The sequence below is a fragment of the Somniosus microcephalus genome, chromosome 29 (assembly GCF_052327205.1).
Source record: "Somniosus microcephalus isolate GS21.2 chromosome 29, FLI_Smic_1.0, whole genome shotgun sequence".
Taxonomy (NCBI): domain Eukaryota; kingdom Metazoa; phylum Chordata; class Chondrichthyes; order Squaliformes; family Somniosidae; genus Somniosus; species Somniosus microcephalus.
In genome coordinates, this window is record NC_141015.1 from 21,259,513 (window position 1) to 21,271,658 (window position 12,146).

A 12,146-nucleotide genomic window follows, 5' to 3' on the forward strand; every position below is an offset into this window, starting at 1 on the left:
CATATGTAATTCCTGCCATCCCAGGTATCAGCCTGGTGAATCTTCGCTGCACTCCCTCCATGGCAAGAACATCCTTCCTCAGATAAAGCGACCAAAACTGCACACACTACTCAAGGTGTGGTCTCACCAAGGCCCTGTAGAAATGCAGCAAGTTCTGACTATGGGAGTAACTTGTGTCACTGAACCTGTGAGAGTATCTACAACAGACCCAAAAGTTTTAAGAGCCATTCCTGGCAACTACACACCCATTAGTCTGTCCTCAATAATCGGAAAACTTCAACATGAAACCACTGTGGGATGTTTTTCTACAGATTAGAGAATTAAATGAGCATTGAAGATGATGGCGAAGAACAGGTAGAATGGAATTAAGGGGTGGGGCCAAACGTACAGTTGAAGAAATAAGTCTTCGTCAGGCTTGAGAAAGCAGAGAATAGGAGGTAAGGTGGAAAGATTTTGAAAGCACATTTCAGAGAGCATTGTGCATGGTGGCTGAAAGAGTGGCCAGTACTGGTGAAATAAAAATGGCAAGGAACAAGTAGACCAAATGAGCAAACAGTGCAAGTAGGGGTGAAGAAATTACTGAGAGAGTGGGATGAAGCTACGGGGGCATTCAAAGGTGAAGATCGTGGAGTCTGGTGAACACCCAGGCAATGAAAGTATGGGGCTTTGAGGAGGTAAGGATATGGGCTCAATAAGTTGTAAGGATGGAATCAGGGAGACTTGGTGAGAGAGCATTAGAAAAGGCAAATCTTAAGGTAATAGAATCATAGAATAGTAAGGAAGAAAGACTTTCATAACTACCGGACGTCCCAGAGCGCTTTACAGCCAATGAAGTACTTTTGGAATGTAGTCGCTGTTGTAATGTGGGAAACGTGGCAGCCAATTTGCGCACAGCAAGCTCCCACAAACAGCAATGTGATAATGACCAGATAATCTGTTTTTGTTATGTTGATTGAGGGATAAATATTGGCCAGGGCACCAGGGATAACTCCCTGCTCTTCTTTGAAATAATGCCTTGGGATCTTTTACGTCTACCTGAGAGAGCAGACGGGGCCTTGAATAGTACGGCACAGAAGGAGGCCATTTGGCCCATCAAGTCTGCGCCTGCTCTATCGTAGAGCAATCCAGTAAGTCCCACTTGCCGACACTTTCCCATATCCCTGCAATTTTTTCTCCCTCAAGTATTTATCCAATTCCTTTTGAAAGCTACTAATGAAACTGTTTCCTCCACCCTATCAGGCAGTGCATTCAAGCCCTAACCTAATAAGGGTTTGGATTAAAATCTCTGAGGGAGTGGAGGAGAGAGTGTGGCAGAAGCAGACAGAAAATGCTGAAAAGGTGGAAGAAAATGTTCTTGGTGATGAAACCAATGTGGGGAAGGAAACTCCACTCGAAATCAAGTTTCCATAACACCAGACTTAACCTGAGGTGGCAATAAGGACAGCTGCTGGAGTTACAAGCAGAGGTACATTGGGGCTGGTGGAAATCAAAAAGGATGGCTTCAGTTTTATTTACATTGAGTAAATTTGAGCCATCCAAAACTTAATGCCATACAAGTAGTTGGGAGTTCTGAACAGCAGCCTTGGAGGGGACCAAAAGGTGAAGTTGGGTGTCATCAGCAGATCTTTCCTAGGACCTCTGAACTGTGAAACTCCCCTAGTCTTCCCTTCCTCTTACAATCTGCAGACCTTTAAAACTCAATTTTTATTTTGTGTTTAAAAATTGCCATCTCAGACTGACTACGTGTATCAACATGACTCATTGGAATAGAAAACCCTTATAGAGTAGGTGTCTGTTTGAGACCTGCTTTGTGTGGGGCATGTGAGCAGACAGCATGGAGCTATATTGACCCATTGGCCCCACACTATGGCTGAGGGATGTTAAAAACTTAAAGGGGTTGGGGTTGTACGCTAGCCAATAAATAGCCAGAGCTGGAACCAATTTCTAGCAATGCAGGAATTGCAGCATTACCACCCTATTAAAGTGTCAGTTTGTGCCGTGTGTTCATTTGATTCCGGGATCAACACCAGTGCAGACTCCAAAAAGTTCTATTAATTGAATCCCAAGTTATTACATAAAAAAAACAAGAGGGCTTTATATAAATACAACTCTCAGCAAATTTATTGCAGAATTAGTAAGGAACACAACGCCACAATTTCCTTGGTTTTCTTAAGCCATGCATGAAATAAATCGTGTACCAAGCAAACACAAATAATCGGAGAAGCTCCTTCAGGGGCATGCTTCAAACTTACTGAATTCATTACACTTCCCACAGTGTAACAGCACCCAAAAAAACACTGTACAGTAAGTTCTGACTAGAATCTCATTGCAAAATGACTGCTGACTTTGTAATGCCTATGATGGCCCTGTGCATTCTGAAAGACTGCTGGGTAGCAACAACCATATTAGAGGAAAGGTTCAGGTAGATGAACAAGGAACAGAATCGACAATGTATCTTTGAATGCCAGCGAGCACACTACGGATACCGAAGGATGCTAGACCTCCACCAAGAAAGACTGATGGCCTGAAAAGAAGCAGTTGTAAGAGATGCCCCAAAATGTCCTGCTTACAGAACTGTACAATTCTGCTCTTCCCACACAGTATTCATAGTGTTGGCATGCTGTTGAGAGGAGGTGCCAAAGGTCAAATCAGTTGCTCCTCACAATGGAATGGAAGGGGCAACAACAACAAAAAAAAACCCACGGGCCGAGTTGACCCCCAGACCATGCTTGTGTGTCTTGTCATAACCAGAAGAAGAAGAGAGACACTGGCAGAGGCCTGAAAACAGGTCAACTGTGCTTTACCTCAGAGGAGAGTGCTGCCCAGAGGCCTAGTGAGAGAAAACAAAAAAGAAAAATACCTTCAAATAAAAATAGTTCTTACTAAGAGCGACACTTTCAGGATGCTAGGCAGCTTTGTTGAATAATATCCTGACAGCATGCAATTTCATTACAATCCAACCTTTAATTTCTGAAGTACGTTGAACGTTACACTGTAGATTATGGAATGCAACCTCTGGGCACTGCGCACATTTTACAACATGCTTTTAGGAATAGATGCATTACTAAAGACACATTCTTGGACATTCTACCTTTCAGCATCACATTTGGGCAGAGAGAATTATGTGTTCTTTATATTTTGTTATTTTAGTCATAATTATAATGTTAACAAATCCAGTCAAGATGCATAAACTTTAATACCTTCATAGAAGATTGTCTAAATATTTCTTCAGTATTTTCTTTCAGGAGCTTCATTAGTTTCACTTTATGGATATTAAAATCAGTACCATACCTCAGGGCTTAGTAAATTTTACATTGCCTGCTATATATCAGATATATGTTAATTTAAAATGATCTATTTTGTAATTAACGTTCTCTTTACAATTTACAAAAAGTTGGCAGCTAATCACAATTTTCCTCTGATTATCATAAAATCAACAGCCTTTCTCTTCTCCGATAATTACGTCCATGTTTTAGTTTAAGGGGTTTAAGGTTAAAAATCAACAAGTACTTCTGGCAGCTGCCCTACAATTATTTAACTGTTTTTGTTCTTTTATAAAAAAAGGACAAATTTATCGTTGCTACCAGAAATACAAATAAGTATTAAATAAGTGAGGAGACGAATAAAGATTTGAACTCACACACAATACACCAAGATCAGGAATATAGTATAATCTACACTTAAATAGACTGCCATTGCTGGTATTATTATTAATTTACATATAAGAGCACAAGAAAGCTTAAGTACCACAACCTGCACCAAACTGTCCTGCTACCTTTAGAATAAGGGAATATTGAGGAAGACCAAATACTGCTTCATCTGATGACAGGTGCATTTGTGTGCTGTAAACAGAACACTGGGGGTTTCTGTGTTACTAATAGTTCTCCACATGTTGATGCCTGGTGTTTACCCCATCTACACTTTGCTACTCAACGCCATAATTTAGCATGTTGATGTCTGCAGAGGGGAGGGGACAGAACTGGTATCAAGTTCTTAATTTGAAAAAGACACAATGCAGCTTTTACTTGTTATGCAGCAATACAGCGTACTGTATTTAGCAGTTCCTGTTTTATATCTTTGTTTTCTGCCCGAGGTAGGTATTTCTATCTACAGGCGCAGGTCTCCACTGACATATTAGGGTACACCTTTAAGACCACGTTTTTGTTCTCATCAAAGAAGAGAACGCTCAAAGCATTCATTTTGTCGGGTACACAGCAGGGCTCTGGAATTCCGGGGATAATCCCAACAGCCTTGACAATGCTCTGGATTGTTGCATGATTGGAGGGACGAACCACCTGTGATAAAATGCAAAATAAATTCATTAGTTACTTAAATGCTCTGTTCGCAGTTAGTAGACTGGAGAATGATTTATGTCTTGAGTCTGTGAATTTCAAATTCATAATCCTCTTTTGCACTGGACTATTGCATTCAATAGCATAGAATATATCTAATTTATCATTGTTAGACACAATTCTTATATTAGGCTACTATTGTATAATAACAATTCAATGATATAAATGCCAACTAAATTTATAAATAGTTAAACGTGTGGTCACAATAATTCCTCTGAGTCATATCGCTGTCAGAGCTGCCAGAATTTTTTTAACACATTGAGAAGCATTGTAATGGTCAAAATGCAATATAAAAAAGATGAGAAATATCATTGTTTAACATTTTTTAAGTTTTCAGAAACTAGTTTAAAACAACACTGCTAAAATGTGGAGAAAATATCACATTAGCAAGTTTTACACATGAGAATATGTAATCTTTGCTTTTTGCATTTGCTTAGCTGCAGCATGAAGAAAACAGCAAAAAGATAGGCTAAGTAGGGTTGTTAATAGCATCTGTTAGTACAAAGCTCAGGAAGGCAACAGAGAGATTAAAACAAAATGCAACATTAGAAGCTGAAGAACAATGGGACCAGTGTCATGAAAAAACAGGAAAATTAAATTAAATCAACATTGTTTTTTTGTTAATCATAACTTGCAGAAATGATGGAATATTCATGTTATATTTTAAACCATATTTTACAACTATATAATTAATGCAGGGAGAAGCTAGGTGCAAATTTTGTTTACATAAATAAGATGTTTTGAAAGAGAGTAAAAAATTTAGGCGCGAGGTGATTTGATGAGCTAGGGGAGTTAAGTATGACCCATACATATACACACTTGCATACAAACAGGAAGAATGCCATTTTACACAAAATGACGAGCAAAACCTTGCCTTTTCTAAGCAGCAGTTTAAAAACAAATGTGTCTTGATAACTACAAGCCTTAGCTGATACACTTATGGACTATCAAAATACTTTTACACGATTGTGGGTGCTTTATTTGAAATAAATTGATTGATATCTAGGATTGCCTACCCTTATTCTTCTGTTGTAGCTTTGTGTTTGTTATGCATCTGTGCTCACTCCCACGAAACAATGTAGACAACCGTGTCCAATCAAAGCAATGGGTGGCCTCAATATTTAATTCACAGCTTTGCAAAATAAAAGGGTTTTGTCTGCAGAAAGAGGGACTACATATTTCTACTTATACCATCGGGGCATAAATGAAACTCCTTAAGTCTATTATTTTTCACTATACCAGTGGCAGGCATAGTTTTTCCTCTGTACCATTATTTTTGTAGACTACTAACCTTTGCTTGCAATATACACAAGTCTGTTAACATGGTAAATGTCTTTGTACTGTTAACTATTTATAGAAAACTGTTAGTTTAAAAAAAAACTTAAATTCATTCTCGGGTGTCACTGGTAAGGCTAAAATTTATTGCCCATTCCTAGTTGCCCTCAGAAGGTGGTGGTGGGCCACCTTCTTGAACCACTGCACTTTTTCTTTGTAGCAGTTTGATACAATTGGGTGGCTCGCTAGGTCACTTCAGCGGGCAGTGTGAGACTGGAGTCACATATAGGCCAGACCGGGTAAGGACGGCAGGTTTCGATCCCTAAAGGACATTGTTTTGTCATAAGGAGCTCCTCTATTCTTGGGTTGTGAAACGCAAAATTCTCTGAATGCAGACCGTGCTTTATCATCTTCAAAAGCTGGAGGCTTTCCTATGAACAGAATTGCTGCAAAGTCAAATTGAGATCTCAAGTTTCCAAATGAAATTTCACAATGCCAGATGTCTTTATTTTGCCAAAGCTGAGTTTGTGCCATAATCTAGATCTTCACGCAAACGCTTCCAATTGTTACAAAATGTGAGTTCATTAATATGTTTTTTTTTGTCCCACCATATTTTAGTTTTGCAGACTGATCAGTTTCAATGAAAATACAACTAGTTCAGGACTAACCCACAGTGGGTTTCTATCAGTGGCACATCCAACTATTGTAACAGAATCGTTACTGGTTAAAGCTGTTTATATGTGGGCGCTGTAGATCTTGCAAAATTAACTAACTCCTGCGATTCAAAGGAGGTTCAATGGTGTACATTGCAACATTGTTATATAATCTTAATTAATCCTGTAATTGTAGCTTTAATACTCTCATTCTGACACCAATGTTGCTAATTACAGGTTGAATCCCTGAACCACATAGTCCATTCGATACAGAATCATTTCCTAATTGCATTTCCTTAATTAATTACAGCTCTTATTCTTTAACAATCTCTGCCACCCACCAAAAGAAAATTGTTTATGAAGCTACCTGGACCATTGAAATCTTCATTAACTTGGGTTACTATGGCCCAGACTTCACTCACATACCCAGACAAAGCAAACCACAGAACGCTCCCGGATACAGATGAGCGAGGCTATCAATAAGTAACAGATGGAGGCGGTCCCCAACGCTGCAAATATGTAGAAGTAAACTGGGGGGCGGGGGGGGGGGGGGGGGGTGAACATTTAGTGGAGCAGGTTCGTTGGGCAGAATGGCCTTTCTCGCTCTGCATTTTCTTCTTTCCTACTTGAATGTAAACAAGACAAGCGGTGCCTTCACTCAGTTGTGCTACCTTTCTTTCCCATGTACACCTGCCCTCAGAAGAACTCCAAAACACGTCGTTTAGGGCAATACCCCCTTCCCGATGCTGCCTGAAAATTTGTTGTAAGGCTTGTAATGGTCTTTAATGATTCGGAGAGCCGATTGCGGAGCCTGTGGAGTGATGGGCTTTATTGAAGGTTAGCCTCTCATAGACAGTAGTGCAATCTCTCTCGCTGTCTTCCACTCAAGTGAATTCTCCATAGAGTTCTCTGATCTCTCGGCAGTGCTTTGAATGGAGTTGGCGTGACCTCATTCATGGCTTGTACCACGCACACCCCGATACCAACCCTCAAATTCTCTCTTTTAATTGGAAATAGCAACAAGGAAAACGATGCAACACAAAATGACCATATCTAAACGACGATCTGACAGAATCCCCTCAAGGTATCAGCAGACGGTTTGCGCACCATTCAATCAATGCTTTTTCGTGCAATGTTATTAAGTGTTATTGTGCCAGGACCACTGGCACACACACACCCACCCTCACACACACACACCCTCACACACACCCACCCTCACACACACCCACCCTCACACACACACACAACTGTACGGACACACCACTGGAAACTGTGTGACTGGCTTTCTATTACAAGAAAGTTCACTTAAATGGCGTCTCCTCCCTGCGATGTTCCCTTATTGAATATCAAATTGAATAAAACGGTTCCATATCATGAATGGGTTCCGTTAGGTTATGTGTGGACTTTCTTCCCTAACTTATAGTGGGAAATCTCGGCAGATATTTCTTAAATTTGGAGCTCAAAGGTATAACAGGAGCTGCGAACAGAATATAAAGACCCTACTGTTTTCCTTAGAACGCAAGTCACTTGGCATGGCCCGATCTTTTAAAGAAGTGCGTAATTTCCTTAACATTTCAGTTTAAATGCATGTCAAAATAACATCGAACGTCCAGAAATATGCGTACGGATGTTATCCATCTCGTTATGTGTTATTTGGCACAGTAAAATCACTGGGTCTTTATGACGAGCCTCAGAAAGGTAACAGTGAGCGTTGTGTGGATGGGACCCATCCAATGTTGCATTTAACCTTTTCGAGGTCACTAAAGAACCCACGGTGTTTTGGTAGAAGTTAATTAGAACCAGACTGGCTCTGGACTCAAGATGATTTTTTAATACATAAATATATCAGGATTAGCCTGTTATCTTACCTTGGGCATTGGGAATTCACATGCCCCTGCACAGTAATAGGCATCGAATGACTTGGGGGATATAATCCACTCGCTCCAACCAATATCAGCAAAGTCTACTTTCAGGTACCTCCTCGAGCAAGTCCTGGGCTCGGTCCACTGCCGCCTCCTCGCCTTGCGCATGGTCTTCTCGTCAAAGCTCAGGACCTGCGACCTGATGAGCTGCTCGCTGTGCTCTTGCTCCTTTCGCCTCCTCTCCTTGCGGGGCCCTTTGGGTTTGAGGGACCGGTAGGCATTGCCCCAGAGGTCGTGCTTGTTGTAATGATGGTAGTCCACCTCGGGAAGCTCGTTGTTTTGGAGGGAGGAGGAGGAGAAGTAGGTTTCTCTCCTGACACGGGAGTCCCGGGAGGCGTTGGGAGACTGGCTCGGCTCTTCCTCGTTGGAGGGGAATGGCCCATAGCGCTGCAAAGTGACGCCGACACTGTTGGGTTCAGAAATGGCCAAGTCGTTTGCATAAACTAAGATGTAGGGCAGGTTGCTAGATTGGGTTGGGTTCTGGATTTCTTCCCCAAAATCCAGCTGGGCGGTGATCATGAGATCCTCTCCCCTCCTGGCGTCCTTGATAATATGGGAAATGTCATTCAGGCACCAGGTGCCCCGCCGGTGTGGGGTAACTGTCAGGTTTCCCAGTAATTTCCCGAAAGCTGAAGTGGGGGAGGCACCTCTGAAGGTCAGGTGGACCGGGTGGGTCTTGTGCGTTTGAAGGAAGGGGCACGGGGAATCCTTGGAGCGTTTGCAAAACCCCAGCCTGTTTCTCCAACGTTTCTGGGTGAGAAAGTGAAAAGTGGCGGCCAGGATCAGCTCCGACTCTTGGATGGACGTCAAGTTGAAATGATACAGAATTTTGTGATCAATAATTTCTGGGGAAAGAAGGTTCAAGACGTCAGCATGCACAGTACTTCGAGACAGCGTGGATCTCAATCAGAACGCGACATACACTCGCAATTGCGTTTTCTCTATTCAGCTTAACTAATAATTTAAAGTGTTACTAATTGAATAACATTTCTGTCCGCATTCTATGCCAGTACATATGACGATTCATTGTCAGTTTTTTTTAAAGGGATACCGGAGGTGATTCACCCCGACAAGAAAGCTAACGCGCACTCACAACAATGATCCTGTACGGCCAAACCAGCAATAGGAAACCCGTGTAATGTCGAACCGGGCATTTCACTCGGAGGTGGTAGTCAGTTTCTCAGCCAGAAGTGTACATCAGCATGAACCTGCACCTTTTGCCAGTGGCCAGGTTAATGCCCTGGACACCCAGCACCACTGTCTCCTGGTAAGACTCAGAATATGACCTTGGTTTGACATCGCGTGGCTTCCAAGGGGCAGATGTTTTGTGTGCAGTAGACTCGTTTCCAGGGCTCCAGAATGAACGGCAGAGGAGCACAATTTTCTAAAGGAAATACATTTAAATTTAACTGTCAAGATTCTGCCCTTTAGATTTCCCATTTAAACATGAATTCGCTTATTTGCGCCTTGGGGACGTTTAAAGCGTTATTCAAATGTAAGCTGTTATTTGGATTTAAGTCTTTTGCATTTTTTGAAAACGACCATTCACAGAACGGTAAAGTTGCTCAATAAATTGTTGTTCGCATTTTATTTACACAGCAGATCCTGTGTTCTCACCTCCTTTACAGCCCTATTTCTTCTGTTTCTTATCCAAAATATTTCAGCTAAAAATACGGGCAAGCGATACTGCTAACTCGTGAAATAAGATAGAATAAATAAAATGAAAGATGCATTGTTTACAAACTTGCTTCCTACACGACTTTAGGTGCCGAACATTTGAGAGCTGTGTGCATTAACATTGCATTCTCGTTTACTACAAACGATTGGGCATGCATTCACCTCGGATCATCTGGTCTTACAGCGGTGAATAAATACACTGGGCGAAATCTACCAGGCCTGTGAGCATTTGTTCCCAAGTACAAAAATTCTGCACAAAGAAATGTTTTTTATTTCGGGAGAGTGGGGCAGATGCCGAGAGTTAAATCCTAGTGGTGGTGGGTCACATTTGGCATTTGCTAATACTTGCCCGGAAATCTCCCCCCCCCCCCCCCCCAATAAAGGCCACAGCCAAATTATTATTATTTTTTTAATTAGCAAAAGAATAAGAAAGGGCTTGACAAAAAGAAAATACGTCGGAATTTTAGAGATGATTTGCAATATGAAAAAAGCGACATTGATTTTGTTGGATAACGATTTGCGAAGGAAGATAAGACGAAATATGAATTGCAAGAGGCGAAATGTAGAGCACCGTGTAGATGGCGCTGTGTCGGACCCTGGTCCGGTCTATTGCACCCTATATACTGCGGGGGCATTTACATTTAAAGCTCTCTCGTGCTTCCAAATAAGCACGACGATTGCATGTAACAGTTTGTGTGTTAAAGCCTTGACTGCACTATTCCATTCCATGAAGTCTCTGTGACTATTTTCATGAACAGCGTACCCGATCGGATTAACTCCCTTGCACAGGTCTTTCTGTTTGCCTGCCTTATAACTTCACCGCTGTTTGGACATCTTTCACGCTAATCAGAAACCTAGTCTTCTCCTATATTTGGCAGCACCATGTCTCAACTGCAATGGTTGGCCAATAGTTTTTTTTTTAAATAGTGAAAGATCGCAGATTGTCGCTGATCGCTCTCCCAAGTCTGGCATTCCTTACCCTCTCTCGCCTTGAAGCTGCGGACCGTGTTACCGTCCCTCGGCCGGTTGCCCTCCCGGTTGTACTTGTCATACAGTTTCAACATATGCACAGCCACCATGTCCTGAGCTGCTCGCCCCAGCGCCGAGATGTGACTGGGGCGAGCCGTGTGCAGGGCGTACAGCTTGGAGCCGGCGCCGCGGAGCCCGGCGGCGACAGCATCTCCTGGACCCTCGCTTCTTGCGTGGACACCAGCAACAGCGAGGGAGGCGAGCACCTGGAGCCAGAAGCGGTGCTGTGCCCAAAGACAAGCCATGGTGCTGATCGCTGCAGCTTCCAGCTAATGTCGTTTGTGGTTGCTGTCGTTTTTTCCCCCCCTCAAGCGGTCCTCCTTATCTAGGCGAATGGAAGGGGCCCCAGATGCAATGCTGAAGCACTTCGAGAGCAGCGCTCCAAACTGCAATCGGCTTCTTGCGACTTGGTGCCACAAAATGCCAGTTGGAGAGGACTCGCGAAGAGAGCCCTTTGCTGATCCCTCGGGTTAAAGCGGCTTTCCCTCTGCTCCCACTTCTTGGCTCTATCTTCTGCCCCCGGCTTTGCAGTCCTCGATGCTCCTTGACTTGTTGCCGCCAGAAAAGCGAGATGTGAAACTTTTTTTTCCCCCAAAAAACTTTTCTTTTTCAGGATAAGGTACCGGTGACGAAATTTATCCGCAGGCCAATCGGAGGTAAAGCCCTCCTTCAGCCAGCCAATGGGCAGGCAGGTGCGCGGGGGCTCCTGGAGAGGATGTTCCCCCCCCTGAAGCACGCCTAACCCTTGGAGGCGAGAGGTAGCGCGGTCCCTTTAAATCCCACGGGGAGCTTGACTGGGACACCCAAAGGATTAAGGATCCGAAAACTTCCTTAAATCCTGGCAGCTTGCATCGCCCGGCATTGCTTTATTCCCCCAAAAAACCTCGTTGAATATACTTATTAAAAGGACAAGCCTCCCTCTCCATGTGTTCCCAAACTCAGGAAAATGACATCAATTTTAATCTAAGTGATGTTTGTGATATACAAGGACACAGGGACGTTCACATACTTCTCCCTGCAAAAAAAATAAAGATAGTTAAATTCCAGTCATGATGTTAATGCCTCTTTAAGGATGCAATGGAAATTCTGTTTCTGAAATCATTAGTAATTTATAAAACCCGCTTGTCAAAACCACAAATGACAGCATTGGGGAATCACAGCATCCCTTTCCCACTATCCCAGCCACTGCACTATATTTGAATCGCTTGGAGTCGTTTCTCAGACCTGATAATGCATTG

The 12,146-nt window shown here is 42.7% G+C and overlaps 1 protein-coding gene across 1 annotated transcript; it reads right to left on the bottom strand.

Annotated features, from left to right (window-relative positions):
• Positions 1–2,074: 2,074 nt before the first annotated feature.
• Positions 2,075–11,917, bottom strand: gdf10a (growth differentiation factor 10a). Its single transcript, XM_085970352.1, has 3 exons — positions 10,859–11,917; positions 8,149–9,047; positions 2,075–4,295 (listed from the first exon to the last, which is right to left on the bottom strand). The coding sequence occupies exons 1-3, from the start codon at positions 11,151–11,153 to the stop codon at positions 4,104–4,106; spliced, it is 1,386 nt and encodes a 461-aa protein (XP_085826478.1). The 5' UTR covers positions 11,154–11,917; the 3' UTR covers positions 2,075–4,103.
• Between the last annotated feature and the right edge of the window lie 229 nt (positions 11,918–12,146).